We start from the raw sequence: 19080 nt of genomic DNA, 5'->3' as shown, positions 1-19080 counted from the left end.
ATTTAGGGTTGCTTCTATGACTTGGCTATTGTAAATAGTGCTGCTTTGAACACTGGGGTGCATGTATCTTTTTGAATTAGAGTTTTCATCTTTTCCGAATATAAGTCCAGGAGTGGGATTGCTGGATCATATGATAACTCTATTTTTAGTTTTTTATGGAAGCTCCATATTGTTCTCCATAGTGGCTGTCCCAATTTACATTCCCACCATCAGTATAGGAGGGTTCCCTTTTCTCCACACCCTCTCCAGCATTTACTATTTGTAGACATTTTGATGATGGCCATTCTGATTGGTGTTTGGTGGTACTTCATTATAGTTTTGATTTGCATTTCTCTAATAATTAGTGATGTTGCACATATTTTCAAGTGCCTGTTGCCCATTTGTATGTCTTCTTGGAGAAATGTTTATTTAGGTCTTCCGCCCATTTTTTGATTAGGTTGTTTGCTTTTTTTTTTTTTTTGATATTGAGCTGTATGAGCTGTTTGTATATCTTGGAAATTAAGCCCTGTTAGTTGCATAATTTGCAAATATTTTCTCCCAGTTCGTAGGTTATCCTTTTTGTTTTTTGTTTCTTTTTGGGTCGCAGCACGCGGCACACAGGATCTTAGCTGCCCGACCAGGGATCGAACCTCCCGCACCCCCTGCAATGGAAGCACATAGTCCTAACCACTGGACTGCCAGGGAAGTCCCTATTTTTCAATTTTCAGTTTCTGTAACAGAACCCCAGAATATGGGTTTGTTTTGAAAATACATTTTGTTGATTTTCCCCCAATCTTTCTACGTGTGTATGTACAATTACCCATGATCATATTACTCATATAGATTTTTTCATTTTTCATTTAGCCTGGTTTCAGAAACATTTCCATGTTATTTATTATTACACTTCTTAATTGTCACTTTAAGTGACTGCATAATATTCCATCAAGTAGATATGTTATGATTTCCTTTACCACTCCCTTATTGTTAGGCATCTGGGATTTCCCCATATTTTGCAATTATAATGAATACGTGTCACCCTGGTGGTGGTAGCAGAACTTTACTACTAGTAGAAGTGGAATAGAAAACCTAAGTTTTCCAGTAGAATGGAAAAACTGAGTCAGAAAAGTAGATGATTATACTTTAGAATGGAAAATCTACACCAATTTGAACCGAAAATGGGTTTATGATTAGCCTTTGCTTAACTGGAAAATCCAATTAACCTGAAGTCTGTATTTTCTTACTTTCAAGGTCTTATAGTTAAAAACTTTCAAATTTGGTAATAGGTGCCATGAGCCTACTGATAGTAAAAAGGAGGCTCATCATGTAATATGCTATCTTGATTATTTATAGTAATAAAAGCAATAGCCATCTACTAGATGGTAAGTAAATGCAAAAATGTATGATAGCCTTTTGTTCTCACTAGGCTTTAGTATGCCAATCCCTCCCAAAGCCTTTCAAAAATAAAACTCAGAAGTTAAGTTTGTTTTGTATTTATATTTTACTTAATATATAAAGATAGTAAGATTTTCACCAATACCTTTCCAAAGAGGAGGTTTCATTTCTGGTAATACAGTGGGATAGGTTGTTTGGACTGACCTTCCTACTGAAAACAGCTAAAAATACTGGATAAAGTGGAAAAGATTTCTTAAAAGCATCAAAGAGCTGACAAGATAGTAACGGAGTCATATTAATATTTCACATATGCAAATTATTACAACCAACCAATGGAACACAAACAGTAACAAATAAGCCTAACTACACCACAAATAAATAGCATAACCACAACTGTAGGGGGCCAAGAAGAAAATAACTTACTTAAATAGCTTTGGAAAACAGTCTTTTGACTGTATACTGTAAGGTTCAGGGAAAAAAGAACTCTACAGAGCTACTGAACTGTAGTTAATAAACTTGTTTCTCACAGATGTATGGTTTAGCAATTCTAACATTACTGTATGTGTTTAATAGAATTGAACAAATAAGTAAATGTACCATGGATAATGAGAACTGGATTCTCTTGTGGAAACAAAAAGTAACAAATAAAGAAAGAGGGAAGGCTAACATGAACTCTGTGGTACTGGATTAGAACTGGAGACATCAGAATGAACTTACGGTTTTTAATACATATATAAATGGAGAGACTGAGAAAGGATTATAGATATCTGTTTATGAATGTGTTAGCATTTCCACACTTATTTCCTAATTCTGTCTTCTGAGAGGGCCTAAAAGTAATGACATTCTACTGCTCTCATTGGTTTCTATATACCAATCTCTAATAAATGAACTAAAGCTCCTTGGAGAAATGGCTTGTTCCAGCGTTGGGGAAGGAAAAATACAACATGAGCCTGGAACATCTTGTGATGCCAGAAAGAAAGGAAGTGCTCAAAAAATGATGGAGGTACACTGAATGGACATAGGAGTCAACTCGAAGGAGCTCCCAATGCCTAAGGCTGGGACCATATGATCAATAAAACAAATAATGACAGCAATGGATTATAATGTGTAGAATAAGATAAATATTCATGAGTCCACAATGATAAGTAAATAATTGGATAAATTAATTAATAAGGGAAGAGAGGCAGCTCTTCCTTACAGAAGAATTCCAATTAATAAATGTAGAAGGACCACTAGAGACAGAAAATCACCATTAGGCAAGCATCACAGTAATAACTGTTCCAGGCAAGAGCTAGAGGATGGGGACTTCCCTGGTGGTTCAGTGGCTAAGACTCCATGCTCCCAATGCTGGGGGCCCAGGTTCAATCCCTAGTCAGGAAACTAGATCCCACATGCCGCAACTAAGAGTTCGCATGCTGCAACTGAGACCCGGCTCAGCCAAATAAATAAATGAGTAAATACACAAAAAAAGAGCTAGAGGATGAATGCTAATAACTGGTGGGCAAAAGTCTGACACGAAACAGGATATTTATATGGTCTCAAAGTTATCTCCCTGTAAGACTTATTAATTACAAAGAGGAAAAGAGTAACTTCACAGTGGAGAAGCCTGGCAGATACTACCTTAGCCGAGTGGTAGAAGTTAATATCACCAGTAAAAAAATATATATATCAACACCTCATGTCCTCAATATGAAACACTGAAAAGGGCACAACTGCATTTCTGTGCTATTGCTGCAAAATTGCATAACCTAATTTAATCATGACAAAACACTAGACAAACCCAAATTGAGGGACCTTCTATAAAAATTCATCATTACTCTTCAAAAGTACCAACTTCAGGAAAAACAAACCAACACTGAAGAACTGTCAGAGATTGCAGGAGACAAAATAAACATGACAGCTAAATACAATATGGGAGGTTGAGCTGAAACCTGGGCCAAAAAAAGGATGCTGGTGGGAAAATTGGCAAAATTCCAGTAGGTATGTAGATTAGTTAATATTGCCTCAATGTTAATTTACTGGTTTTGATAACTGTACTATGGTTATGTAAGATGTTAGTATTAGGGGAAAATAGAAGAAGGGTATATGAGAATCTCTATTTTTTTCCGTAACTTCCTTATAAGGCTAACATTATTAAAAAAAAAAATACTACATTGGTAGTGCCACTAGACACTTGGCAGGAGAAAACAAGTCATCTCTGAAGGATGGTAACTTCATCCAAAGATCAAATAATTTCCATAAATAATTTTCTAATAAAAATAAGCAGATTGGGCTTCCCTGGTGGTGCAGTGGTTGAGAGTCCGCCTGCCGATGCAGGGGACACGGGTTCGTGCCCCGGTCTGGGAAGATCCCACGTGCCACGGAGTGGCTAGGCCTGTGAGCCATAGCCGCTGAGCCTGCGCGTCCAGAGCCTGTGGTCCGCAACGGGACAGGCCACAACAGTGAGAGGCCCGTGTACCGCAAAAAAAAAAAAAAGCAGATTATAGTAAAACAAAACCAAAAATACCCATAGAAACAAATACTCATGAGCAAGAATCACCACAAACAACAACAGAAACATTCATAATGACTTCAGATACTAGAATTATCAGATATAGATTGTAAGACAACTGTGATTATGTTTAGATAAATAAAAGACATGATTAAAAATATCTCTGTGGAACAGGAAAATATAAAATACAACTGACCAGACTGAAAATGACACAAGATGTCTAGCAATAAAAAACAATCCTTTGAGTTCACATAGCACCATGGACACACACCTCTAGCAGAGCACATATTACATTTTATTACAGTTATCCATTTGCATTCCTTCTCCCTCACCACATTTTATGCTTTTTAAGGTGAGGGGTGACTGAGTCTAATTCATTTTTGTATTCCCAGTGGATAGCACAATGCCTGGCATATGATAAGTATGCAAAAAATGTCTGAACTGAACTGAACTAAATATCTTTCATGGCTGACAGAAACTGCCCTTGAGCAATTAAAAGAATCAAGTCTAAATGTATAGTAGTATAGCTACTATAGGATGAAAAAAACAAAAGTAAAAATCTCCAAAGAACTAGAGTAGACACACAGACCCCCAAATTTAAGTCAAAATGTTAACAAAAGTTTATTAAGCTTTTACTGTGTGGCCAGATTTATGCTATGAACTAGGGATACGATAGTGAGGAAGACAGATCTGGTCTCTACTTTAGGTTCTAAAAATGTCAGAGCTGGAACTTACTAGAAAAAACAAACCAGTTATTTGAACTCCCTCATTGCACAGATAAGGAAACTGAGGCCCAGAAGGGATGCATAAGGGTCACATAACAAGTAACTGAAAGGTAAACAAATGAGATACCAATTTAGGGAGAATGACTGAAAAGAATGGAAAACCAAATCACAAAAAACAGGGACTTAAAATTTTAATAGCAATGCAGTTGATAGAGAAAGGTTAGAGAATGAGAAAACAAAACCAAACCTGAGACATAGTAAGTAGAGTACTGATGTTTGCAAATATTCAAAGAAAAACATTTTCTTTTCCTGGTCTCTCATCTTGGGTTTCAACTAGATTAACTATTTTAATCTCTCTCCTGCTAGACTTTGAGCCCTAGTATCCACATTATTTAGTACATCACTGGTGCTTAAAACATATTTGGAGAATGAATGGTTTATGTTTTATCAGAAAGTCTGTTTTCCTATCAAGTTCTATTTTTCACTTTAGAATACAGAGTATCCTCTCTAGACTTTGCAAAGTACTACTTTACTACCAAGCCAAAGTAAACACAGAAACAAACACCGTTAGCAGATTGGATGTATCAGTGCAATGGAATGCTATATACATCTACCTGCACTAATATGACAGGTGAGAACTCTACCACTGAATCACCCACGCACTGATTACTTGCATTAATATGGAAAGATTTCAACAATGTAATATAAAGTGAAAAAAACCCCAGCATATTTGATCCTATTTACCTAAGATTATGTGTATACGTTTATTTAAGTGCACACATGCATAGAAGGCCTGGAAGGCTGTTCATCAAAATGCTATCAGTGATTATCTCTAGAGGATGAGATTCCTAGTGATGTTCATTTCGGAAAAAAATTTGTCATAAATTTTGAATATTCTATTGTAGTGTGTATTATCTTAATAATTAGAGAAAATAAAGTTATTTTATTTAAAAATAGGTAGGGCTTCCCTGGTGGCTCAGTGGTTGGGAGTCCGCCTGCCGATGCAGGGGACGCGGGTTCGTGCCCCGGTCCGGGAGGATCCCGCGTGCCACGGGGCGGCTGGGCCCGTGAGCCATGGCCGCTGGGCCTGAGCGTCTGGAGCCTGTGCTCTGCAACGGGAGAGGCCACAACATTGAGAGGCCCGCGTACCGCAAAAAAAAAAAAAAAAAAAATTAACATCAAATAAAGATCAGAAATTTTAGTAATAATGAGGCTTGGGAGAGTGATACAACAATCACAACAAACCTCAGACAGCATAAGCTTAGAAAGATTGAGGGGGAAGAGAAGTTATTATTATTACTTTTAAACTTTTAAAGTTCTAAAACTTACAGTTTCATGTCCCTATGAGGTATATAAAAAATACAAGACACAATCTCCATCCTCAAGTAGCTGAAGGAGAATGAGATGAACACTCGTGAAGAAGCCAATATAAGGTACAGAATAAATATTTGTACATACTGACAGGTAGTAAGAGAAATGCACAAATAGCTCAAGACAAAATATCGTAGATGTCTTAAGAGAAGGAACAACAAAGAATACAGCTGTGTGATCTTGAGAAAACTATACAATCACTATACCTCAGTTTCCTCATCTGAAAAATGGTGACTAAAAGATCTACCTTAACAGTTATGCCAGCATTAAAATGAAATAATGTTAGGGAACCGTGGACCGGAACCATCTGCCCCGGGCAGGCATGAAAATAACTGCTTGCATAAGTTGTCTCACAAGAGAAGGTCCCAATAGGGAACAAGGAACTGACAAACTGCCGCCAACCAGAAGAATGAGGAGGGGCCGAAAAGAGGGAGGAGATGCCAGCCCATAATATATCCTGCCAACCTCCCAGAAACACTCACGCTGGAATCCATATTGACTGAGAGATGTGCATGCCACCAGGAAAAGCCCTGAGTCAGACCAAACATGGGCATGAGCAAAACGACCGGGCACAGACAACCCGGAAATTAACCCCCATCTCCACAAAACCCGAGACTTCGAGCCACGACGATGCAGAGCAGTTCTCCTGGGTTCCTCACCCTGCTGCTGCTCTCCGCTTGAGCGCCGCTTTTCAATAAAGTCTTTTGCTTCATCAGCACGTATGGCTCCTCGGACAATTCATTTCTGAGTGTTAGACAAGAGCCCCTCTTGGGCCCTTGAAGGGGTCCCTCTCTGGTAACAATAATGTAGCTAAAATGTTTAGCACTGACTAAATATGTAATATGTTATAGCTATTACTATTATTTATGATAAAGTGAAAACTCCAAATAGAATACTGACATTTGCTCAAAGGAAAACATGCAATTTGAAAGTTGAAACCTCCGAGACTATCTGGCTCTAACCACTAATTTGGTGGCTGATGAAACTGAGGCATGGGTCAACAAAGTGAGGCCTTTGATATGATTTGAGTGAGCGAAAGTAAGGTCCTGCCTAAGATCACACAGCTAGTTGGCGCTTGACTACTATTTTCAGTTTCTTTCCATTTCAATACCATTATTTTTCTTTTAGACAAAAACAGTCACATATTGGATGATTTTCAGGGATGCCCAAAACTCATCCCCTAGAATAAGGAAAGCCCGATGCCACTAACAATGTTTCTTACTCATGGGAGGGAATGCCTGCTTATATGAGATATGTGGAAAGCTGCTCTATGACATTTAGAAAGTGTACGCCCACCAGATAGGGGCCATGTCTAATTTTGTTTTATTTGAAAGAACTTTAAAATTAGAGCACAATAACGGTTTTATTATCATCCTTTTCATCATTATCACAAACGTAATCCCTCAGCATCAAAGACCTTAATTGAAAAAGAAAAAAAAAGGAGAAATGTTAATCCACTTTTGTTTCTGGACGAGGGCCATTATTCAATGTCAGATCCCTACTGCTAGTTAAAAAATATATATTTCAGAAGAAGTCAGAACAGATTTTTAAATTTTTATTTTTAAATGTTCTATGAGGACTCATACAATAAAACAGGCCCTAGATATTGCCAATATACTGTATTCATAATCAAAACTTTTGATTCATGTAGTATTTTTTTCTTTTTTAAACCAAAATGACACAATACTGTGTTCACTCGATGGTCTGGCACTTTGCACTAACTCCAACATGGATAAAACACTTGCTTTCTATGCTTTTAATTGAGGATACAGAGATGAATAAAACTCAACTCTTGTGGGAAAACTGTCTTCCAAATTCAGGCTCTGAAAAGAACACGGTCTTTCTTCTCTACCAGTTACTGCATTGTGTAACCTCAGGCAAAACTGCAGCACTCTTTGTGCCTTAGTTTCCTCCCTTGTAAAATGAGGATAAAGTGGTAGCTGCCTCAAAAGGTCATTGTGAGGATGAGATAAATTAATCTATGTAAAGTGCTGAGAAGAGTGCCTGGTGCACAGTAAGTACTGCATGTGCAAGCTGTTCTGTTGCTACTATTGTCTGCATCACTATTATAGCTCTAATAACCTCAAAGATCAACTGAATTGAAGACCTGATGTTCAAGTCATTGGCCCAGAAAGTCTAAAAGATTAAATACAAAAGAGGACAGATCTTAAAAAGCCTAAGAAAATTTGGCATACAGATTGATTGGAGAGAATGACAGCCCTCACTGAGGCCGTGTTGCAGAGAATCTAGGCACTCTCTTTTATCCATGGATGTGGTGTGGTGACCATAGAGAAACCTTGAAAGGTCTCAGGGGTAAAAAGGGGGAGTGGATATGGAAATGTAGCCAAGCTAAAAGAATTACTATCCAGCTAAACTGAGGAACTGCATTGTCTGCAAGAACATGTCTATATTGGAACAGGCCTCCCTGTTCCCTCAGGGTTGAACATACCATGAGCACTGCAAACTTCTCAGAATTCGAAATGTTTATGCTTTCAAAAGATTACATGGAGATACTTGGAAAAGAAACTGAGAACCTTTTCATAATAAACAGGAAGGCTGAGGGGGAAGATAGATACTTTGAATGACATTCTACTTAAATTTTAATTTAGGTCAGTGATGGGAATGGGCTGGGGTAAGTAGACACTTAGGAGTCCTTCACAAGAAAACAAACGGTGTTGTCCTAGGGACACACTCAGGATTCCCTTAGAAAATAACTGTCACAGCTAATCCTAATAAAGAAAGAAAATTCTAGTATTATTAATGTTTTTTATTTCTTTTGGTCATATGGCTTACCCTGGGACTCATCTAGACCTTAAAGGTTGGAATGTTCAAATATTCCTGTTTGGAGATGGGAAAGGGTTTAGGAAAATTTGCTTTCCAAACTGGTGGTCACTTTCTTCTTCCCACCACCATAAAAACAAAACTATTAATCAAATTATGCTTTTTTCTTTTTTCCCTGTACAAGCCTCTGTGATTTTGCTTATGGTGTGCTCCCTTCTTGGAATACCTTTCCCTGAAAATTTTCACCTGATAAATTCTTAACCTTAATGGCCCAGTTCAGAGGTGACACCTGTATCGCTTTTATAATCTCCGGTAAAATGACTACATTATTTGCAGTCCTGTAATAATACTCTATTTTGAGTATTACATACTCTATTCTGTTTATTTGTTTACTACACAGTCTGTTCTGTTTATTTGTTTACATGTGTGTTTTCTCTCTTACACTGTGAATGACTTAAGAACAGGAAACTGGAACTCATATTAATCTTTGCTTAAAAACGTATACAGCACATAGTAGGTGCTCAAATGTTTACTGTATGAGATAAAATCTGAACACCTTAAGTGAGTACTTTTTGAGATAGTCAAGCTAAAACTGGAGAAAACAGAAGTGGGATTAAGCTAAACCACAGGAGTGTCCCTTTAGCAAATTTCCAGCAGGATCATCAGGTAATTAATGAGATAATTCCCTTTGATTTAAATAGCCCATCCCCAGGAAAGGGCACTGTTTCCTCCTATAGGTCATCACCAGGACTCAGGCGGATTTACTTACTGCTTTGATGTAAATTACCTATGACTGATCTGCTGATTTGCTGATTGGTGCTTCTACATATACCTTCACTCTGCTTTTGCATGTGGAATCTTTTAATACTCAGAACCCACAACTTCTTCCCCTGTGCCTTCTATAAACCTCACAGAAGTCTTTCTTTTATAAGGTCATTACTGATTGATAGGAAATAGATTTGAATGAAATCCTTTTTGGAGCTTGTCATTAAGTAGGCACCCCCGGAAGTATATATATGGAAGTAGGCTTTAAATTCAGATTTATTTGGGACTTCCCTGGTGGCCCAGTGGTTAAGAATCCGCCTTTCAATGCAGGGGATGTGGGTTCAATCCCTGGTCAGGGAACCAAAGATCCCACATGCCACCGCGGGGCAACTAAGCCCACACTCTAGAGCCCATGCATCACAACCAGAGAGACCTCGTGCCACAACTACTGAGCCCACACGCTCTGGAACCCACATGCCACAACTAGAGAGAAGCCTGCGTGCTGCAACGAAAGATCCCGCATGCTGCAACTAAGACCCGATGCAGCTAAATAAATATTTAAATTCACATGTATTTTATCCTGAAGAGAAACCCATGTTCTTTTAGTTTGGGTTGAATGCAACAAACTAAATCTGAGGAAAAGAAAGATAATGAATATTAAGCACTTTCCATTTCCAAGCATTGCTCTAGGTAACACATTATTTCATTTTATCTTAACAATGCTATAGGATATGTCCTGTTAACCTGTTTTAAGGATGAAGAAAGTGCAGCTAAATGAGATTAAGTCACATAGTTGAGGTCACTTAATCAGTAAATGATAGAGCTAGTATTCAAATGCTGGTCTGATCTGAAAGCCAATGAAAATGCCACTCTACAACCACACCCACAGGAAAAGGCTCCTCACACCTACCTCTGGTTAGGTTTACCAGCAACAACCAGATCTCCAGTGGGCACTTCTTCCTGAATGCTTTCAGACAGCTTTTGTAATTTATCTCCAGCCCTGACGTCTTCCCTAACTTCAGGCTCCTCTATCTAACTGCCTACTCAACACATCCAGTTGGATAGCTGATGTGCATCTCAAACTCAATGTATATGAAAACCGAACTCCTCGTTCTAGGGCCCTCCACCCCAACACGCTTTACCTGCATCTTCCCTTTCTCAGGAGATGGTAACTCCATTCTTAGAAGTTTTAGGCCCACACAAAGGAATTATCACAGATTCCTTTTTTTCCCCCTTCTACCCACCACATCCAATCCATCTACAAATCCTGTGGGCTGTACCTTTGAAATTTACCTCAGAGGGTTGTTATGAGCATGAATGAGTTGATGTTTATAAAGCTGTTAAAACAGTGCTTGGCATAAGCATTATGAGTATTTATGAAGCAAAAGAAATATCCATCATCCTACCGCTACTCTCTGTCCCCACTTTTAAACCCTAGGTCTGGCCAGTATCATCGTTCACCTAGACTACTGACTGCAGTAAGTCATCACCTAAGTGGTCTCCCCCTGCTTCCAGCCTTGCGTGTCCTCCTAGAGTCTACTCTCCAAACAGCAGAGCAATTCTTTAAAAACCCAAGTCATATCATGTCACTGCTCAAAACAATCTAGAGATTTTCCATCTTAGTCAGAATAAAATATAACAAAGTCCTTATCATGGCTTATAAGACTCTAAAAGATTCCTGCCCTCACCCACCCTCATCTCTGATCTGCTCTTTTATCCACTGTGTTCTCTCTGTTCCACTCATCCTGGCCTCCCTGCTGTCCTCAGCCCTGTCGAGCATACTCTTCATCACCATCCGTGCATTTGCTATCCCGCTGCCTGGAACGCTCTTCCCTTAGATATTCACAAGGCCTGTTCCCTCACTCACTCGTGTCTCTTCCCAAATGTCATCTCATCAGAGAGGCCTTCTTTGTTCACCTGACCCCTACATGTGTCAATCTCTAGTACCCTCCTGTTTAATTTTAATCTAGAGCACTTATCACACATGATACTTAGCTTGTTAATTGAGTTATTGCTTCTCTCTCTGCCCCTGACGTCAGTTCCAAAAGGGCAGGGGCAGGGCCTTTATTTCGTTTGTCACCGTAACCCCAATACTCAGAACTGTGCCAGGCACATAGTAGACAAATTTGTTGAATACAGGGAAAACGTGTATATATTCATTCATTTTCAACTTACAGTTGTCTATAACATACTCCTAAAATGTCACAGAGAACAAAACAAATTCTATAAAATACCCCATATTACAGGATGAGTTCAGTTTTCAGTAGGAAAATTTTATTTTTAAACATTAAGAATTTTATTTTTAAATCTTTCATTTGAGTAAAACTGACAGAAGATGAGTCAAGCCAGTTTTACCTTTGTACCTAATTACTTACCAGCAGTCACAAAACTCTATCAATAGTTACAAAAATATCTATAACTGGGATATAAAAGCCTTTTCTCCCCCTCAGATCTACCTTATTGGTTATGTCCATTTTGCAAAAACTATTCAAACAGAATTCAAGCATAATGATATTCCCTTATGGAAAAAATCCATGGCAAGATTTTTTTCTTAAAAATGTCTCCCACAGGGGCTGCCCTGGTGGCACAGTGGTTGAGAGTCCGCCTGCCGATGCAGGGGACACGGGTTCATGCCCCGGTCCGGGAAGATCCCACATACTGCGGAGCGGCTGGGCCCGTGAGCCACGGCCACTGAGCCTGTGCGTCCGGAGCCTGTGCTCTGCAGCGGGAGAGGCCACAACAGTGAGAGGCCCGCGTACTGCAAAAAAAAAAAAAAAAATTTCCCACTAAATGTTCAAACATGGAAATGTGGAAGAACAGGGTTTAGATTTTGGAGACAGCAGCTAAGTGGCTGGGTGATCTCCTATGGGACATCCTACAAGTAAATTTGGGCATTTGTTGATGAAAATACTTCTCACAACTTGCCTTACTAAGATTATATATCATCTGATGGTTGCCATGGAAATAGCAATAATGCTAACAAGGTTTGGCTCCATAGGGTTTTACCACTGGGTGCAGAATTACTTTCTGTGACATCACTGGGGAAGCAATACAGATACTCTGTGGGGATAAAAGCTGGTGAGACTTAAGTAGGGGAGCCCAAACTCTTCCTCCAAATCAGAGCCAATCCATTCCTCACCCTGATAATACCTATACTTCATCATCTAAGTTCTGATCCTCTTTAAACCCTACATCCTCCACAGAGCCTAATAAACCCTAGCTCTCAGTTCTTGCTTCTGTCTCTCAATTCATATTTTTAAAATGGCCATCATATCATAATTTAATTATCTAATGATAGCATCTTACATGGTTCCCCAGATGCAAACTGAATGAACAATCCCTGAGTGCCTATCCTGCACCAGGTACCAGTGCTAAGTGCTGTCACGTGAATTATTTCCTGAAGTCCTCATAATGATACCTGTTAGGCAGGTATTAGTAACACACTATTTAGATGAGGAAACTGAACTTTGGAGAGGTTAAGTTACTTTCCCAGTATAACAAGTTATTTCCTCAAAACAATCACTAGCGTTTGACTATAGGCTCCTCAAGGAAAGGGTGGCTCACCTCTTGCCACTTCTCCAGGATTCAGAAAGGGCTTGGCTCACAACAGGCAATCAGTTGACAAAAAATGACTTAAAGAAAACCAACAGTGAAAAAAATAAGAACTATGCTTGGTATAAGCAAGTGGGGAGGCAAAGACTCCTGGGACTTTTGTTTGTTTGTTTTTGTTTTAAGAAATCAAACATACTGAAAGACTTCTAATGATGTCCATTTACTATTTTGAAAAAAATATTAATTAAAAGATATTATATAAAGCTCTAACTATGAACATACTGTTTGGTCATGATCAGTTGTGAGATATGTTGCAAGTCATTTGTTATTACTAACAGAGTAATGAAGTAAATATTTCATTTCTTCAGAAAATTTCAATAGTCACAAATTCAAAATGTTCACTCACTATATTTTCTTGACTAGAAGAGAAAAGGTATTGTATTATAGTTAGAGCTAGCATTCTGGGCAAATTAAACATGTGTCTTGATGGAAAAAAGGTTAAGAACCAAAAAGTATTGGGACAGGGATCACCTGTCACGGCACTCCATTCCTAACTGGGTGAACATAAGCAATTCATGTAAGCAATCTGGCCTCGGTTTCCTCAGACCTTCAAACACGTGGGACAAACTAACTCTACCCACAGCCAAACCACCTTTCAGGGGCAATTAGACGTTACTTTGTGTTCTGAGTTGGCATCTGTTCTATCTTCTTGTTTCTCCAAAATGGTGAGGGAGCAAGAGGAGCTTACTGCTTCTGCAAACTGCCTAGTGTGTTGACTTCGTGAAGACGAAACCCATAAGCCTTGAAGTTGACTCAGTTGTCTCCTGAGAAAAATGGAAGGTCAAAGGATGAGTCTCTTTTTAAAAATTCAGATTAAGAAAAACAGAGGGGCTTCCCTGGTGGCGCAATGGTTAAGAATCCGCCTGCCAATGCAGGGGACACGGGTTCGAGCCCTGGTCCGGGAAGATCCCAGATGCCGCAGAGCAACTAAGCCCGTGTGCCACAACTACTGAGTCTGCACTCTAGAGCCCGTGAGCCACAACTACTGAGCCCGTGTGCCACAACTACTGAAGCCCGCGCACTCTAGAGCCTGTGGTCCGCAACAAGAGAAGCCACTGCAATGAGAAGCCCGCGCACCACAACGAAGAGAAGCTCCAGCTTGCCACAACTAGAGAAAGCCTGTGCACAGCAACGAAGACCCAACGCAGCCAAAAATAATCAAAATAAATAAATTAAAAAATAAATAAACACACCTAAACTTAAAAAAAAAAAAAGTAAGTTGTTCCAAGTGAATGTCCACTTCTCAGGAAGAGTTAAGAGATTAAAAGCATATCTCACTTTCTCAGCAATTAAGTACATAATGAAAACCCATTTCCGACTTCTCCAATGTGTTGGAAAATTGATTAGTTAATGTCTGCGAAGGCTTTCAAGTATAAAGCGCTATCTCACTGCTAAGCACTATTCTATTTAAACTTGTTTCTGCTTCCTTTCTGTCACCTCCCGTCTTATCTGGGATGCGATGGTGGAGATTAATTAACTGCAGTCTTATAAACCTGAAACTTCTCGGGAGCAAGGAAGCTTAAAAAGATAGAAATGAAAATTTCCGCACTTTCAGACAGAGGCTCATTTAAATGTCAGAATAATTATTCCAAACCAAAAAGAATCCAAACAACCTGCCACCTCAGAGCTCCTAGGTAGAGGAGAAGGTGCTGTAAAAATCAAAATGATCATTCATTAATAGACCTAACATATTAAGAGGAAGAGCAAAAAGCAACAATTCCAAATAACATGGTAATCCAATACTATTCCAACACACAGTTATTGAACATCCACCACAGGCAAGGAAAGATGCTAGGCACTGACTAGGACGCAGCCCTGCTTTCAAGGAAGGACATGAAACAGGTAAATGAACACACGCATTTTACATCTGCTAAAGTGAAAGCAACAACATAGAAGCAAGCATATTAAAACATTCCATTGATAGAACTTAAGTTCTGGAAAGTGAATCCTCAAAGCATACTGAATCAATGTCTTTATTTATACATTTGATCATGGATAATTGCTATTTCTATACAATGAGAATCAACAGCTCTAAGCTTTCCCGCCAATCAGCCATAATTACTACATAAACCCAAATGAATGGGTATTAGGAAGCATGAAAGAAGTACATTTCCAGATGGACCTAGAGTTTATCATACTAAGTGAAACAAGTCAGACAGAGAAAGACAAATATTATATGACATCACTTATACGTTGAATCTAAAGAATAGTTCAAATGAAATTATTTATAAAACAAAAACAGGGACCTCCCTGGTGGTCCAGTGGTAAAGAATCCGCCTCCCAATGCAGGGGACATGGGTTTGATCCCGGGTTGGGGAACTAAGATCCCACATGCCGCAGGGCAACTAAGCCTGAACGCCTCAACTATAGAGCCCGTGTGCCGCAAACTACAGAGCCCACTCATTCTGGAGCCTGTGTACCACAACTAGAAAGAGAAAACCTGCATGCCACAACTAGAGAGAAGCCCGCACACCATAAAGAGCCTGTGCGCTGCAATGAAAGATCCTGTATGCCTCAACGAAGGTCTCACCTGCCGCAACTAAGACCCAATGCAGCCAAAAAACAAAAACAAAAACAAAAAAAACCAAAAACAGACTCACAGACATAGAAAACAAATTTATGGTTACCAAAGGGGAAGTGGAGGAGGGGGGAGGGAGGGATACATTAGAAAGAAAAAAAAAGGAAAAGAAATACATTTCCAGATGAATCTGAGGAAGAAAACGAGTCTGATGATCCAATACAAGGAAACTGCTTACTGATTCTATAGTTTGCTGCCACACTAAACAAAGTGTAGCTAGTTTACACTGTAGAAGAATTAAACTAGAATAAAGGCTATCCTTCTGATTATGGAGTAAATCCACAGAAGTCCTGAAATTATCTTCCATGGTTACACTTTCTGACCCATTTATTTTACTGCTAGGAATCTATCTTGAAGAATAATCAGAGAAGGGACTTCACTGGTGTTGCAGCAGTTAAGAATCCACCTACCAATGCAGGGGACATGGGTTCAAGCCCTAGTCTGGGAAGATCCCACATGCTGCGGAGCAACTAAGCCCGTGTGCCACAACTACTGAGCTTGCACTCTAGAGCCTGCGCCACAACTACTGAGCCTATATGCTGCAACTACTGAAGCCTGCGTGCCTAGAGCCCATGCTCCGCAACAAGAGAAGCCACCGCAATGAGAAGGCCGCACACCGCAACGAAGAGTAGCCCCTGCCAGCCACAAAGGAAAGGATTGATTACCATAAAAGTCTGGAGAGTGGTTCCTCTGGAAGGAGGGGGTGTGCCTGTGGAGGTGCTTGTAAGACCTAGAGCATAGGGGCTCAGTTAAGCCAGGCTGACTCCTGCCCACCAGCAATGGTGAGATAACAAATAAAAAGTTTGCTGATCCCTGCATCCCTTCAAAGAAATTGGCATATGAAGCCAAATTCCAGTTTGGGAGTCTCCTGGATGATCTTATATGCCAATCAGAGTCATAAAATCACATGCTATGGTCTCTCCAGGGACCAATGGCCCAGAAACTTCTGTTCAAGCCCAGCACTCCCACTCCAGGGAAGGAGACCCACCACCAGGCTGCAGCTCTCAAACCCCTCTGTGTTTAGTTAACTTTAGTATCATAATTTTAGTTAAAAATAAGTCCAGTCATGCCTTGATTGTACTTCTCATGTTCCCAAACCTGTACTCATTAAAACACAATTCTTGGTTTGTCAGGTAATCTTATCCATTTGAAATCTTCTTAATCTCATTTTTACAGATAAAATATAATTTATGTTAGTCTAAAACTAATACTGTTTCATTTTCCAATATATGAATACTAAATTATATGAACCAAAACCATATGACCATAGGAATCATAGGAAAGTTACGTGCGAAAATTTAGTTGGTGATATGCTATTTTTATCAAAACGTTCAATGACCACAAAGGATGAGAAATTATGTTCCAGTATTTGGTGGTGCTGAAAGCAGAATCCTTCAAAATCAATGCCTGAAAACACCACAGATTACATGTCTTGTCAAAAGCGAGAAAACACAACTGAATAATGGAGGATCTCACATTATCATCATAAATGTACATCTTCTAGCCAAAAATGTTTGATTTGAATCCAGTAAGCTTTAATATATAACCTCCAGTTAATAGGAAATGCCAGGGAATAGAAGAATGAGCTAAATGTCACTATGAGGAAGCAGCCAGACAAATACAGAAGCTGGAACTTTCTACAGGTCAACTGGCCCAGCTTCTTCAACATGTCAATGAAAAAGAGGAATTGTACTACAATTAATAATACTTCAGGGACCAGATATAATGCAACAAACATAATGCATAGTCCTGGATTGGATTCTGGTTTGCAAACCAAGAGTAAAGTACATCTTTGAAGGTCAATTGGGAAAATGTGAATATGAGCTTGAAATTAGGATAATGAAAAATTACTGCAGTGAAAATAGAGACTCCACTTTTAAAGGGTGCACACAAAATTCCACCTGCTCCAGGACCCAGGGCAGAAGCAGTAATTTGAAAGGAGCCTGGGTCAGACACACTTGCTGATCTTGTAGAGTCTCCCCGAGAAGCAGGAGGCAACTGGAGCTCACCCTAGGGACAAGCTCTACCTGAAGGGCAAATGAGTCTCGTGTGTCCCTCCCCCAGCCCTGTTACTGCTGATGACCCACTGTAATAAATATTTGGAGAACTTAGCCATCAAAAAAACAAACAAAAAAACAAACAAAACAACCCAATCAAAAAATGGGCAGAAGATCTAAATAGACATTTCTCCAAAGAAGACACACAGATGGCCAAAAGGCACATGAAAAGATGCTCAACATCACTAATTATCCGAGAAATGCAAATCAAAACTACAATGAGGTATCCCCTTACACTGGTCAGAATGGCCATTATCAAAAACTCTACAAACAATAAATGCTGGAGAGGGTGTGGAAAAAAGGGAACCCTCTTACACTGCTGGTGGGAATGTAAAATGGTACAACCATTATGGAGAACAGTATGGAAGTTCCTTAAAAAACTAAAAATAGAACTACCATATGATCCAGCAATCCCACTCCTGGGCATATATCTGGACAAAACCATAATTTGAAAAGATACATTCACCCCAATGTTTACTACAGCACTATTTACAATATCCAAGACATGAATGCAACCTAAATATCCATCAACAGAGGAATGGATAAAAAAGATGTGGTACATATATACAATAGAATATTACTCAGCCATAAAAAAGAACAAAATAATGCCATTTGCAGCAACATGGATGGACCCAGAGATTATCATACTAAGTGAAGTAAGTCAGACATAGAAAGTCAAATATCATATGATATCACTCATATGTGGAATCTAATTTTTAAAAAATGATATAAATGAACTTATTTACAAAACAGAAACAGACTCACAAATTTCAAAAACAAACTCATGGTTACCAAAGGGGAAACGTGGGAGGGAGGGATAAATTAGGAGCTTGGGATTAACATACACACACTACTATATATAAAATAGATAACCAACAAGGACGTAATGTATAGCACAGGGAACTCTACTAAATATTCTGTAATAACCTATATTCATTCTTTTTCAGATTATTTTCCTGTATATGTATATGTATAACTGAACCATTTTGCTGTACATCTGAAATTAACACACCATTGTAAATCAACTACACTCCAATAAAAGTTTTTAAAAATTTTTAAAAGAAGATGTGACACACACACACACACACACACACACACACACACACACACGGGAATACTATTCAGCCATTAAAGAAAAATGAACTTTTGCCATTTTCAACAACATAGATGAACCTGGAGGGTATTATGCTTAGTGAAATAAAGTCAGAGAAAGACAGATACTGTATGTTATCACTTATACATGGAATTAAAAAAATAAAACTAATGAATATAACAGAACAGAAACAGACTCACAGATATAGAGAACAAACTAGCGGTTACCAGTGGGAA

At 39.0% G+C, this 19080-nt stretch overlaps 1 protein-coding gene across 5 annotated transcripts in view; it reads right to left on the bottom strand.

Moving 5' to 3' along the window:
- Positions 1-19080, bottom strand: part of BICDL1 (BICD family like cargo adaptor 1) — a 95100-nt gene that overhangs the window by 32745 nt on the left and 43275 nt on the right. The window contains exon 3 of one of the 5 annotated variants that reach the window (XM_033837026.2): positions 13733-13880. The exons of the other annotated variants lie outside the window; for them this stretch is intronic. Coding sequence (XP_033692917.1) covers positions 13733-13880 — 148 coding nt within the window. The remainder of the gene's footprint in view (positions 1-13732; positions 13881-19080) is intronic. 5 annotated transcript variants of the gene reach the window in all.

The sequence above is a fragment of the Tursiops truncatus genome, chromosome 13, assembly GCF_011762595.2.
Source record: "Tursiops truncatus isolate mTurTru1 chromosome 13, mTurTru1.mat.Y, whole genome shotgun sequence".
In the NCBI taxonomy this organism is placed as follows: domain Eukaryota; kingdom Metazoa; phylum Chordata; class Mammalia; order Artiodactyla; family Delphinidae; genus Tursiops; species Tursiops truncatus.
This window is presented reverse-complemented; position numbering and strand designations above follow the sequence as displayed.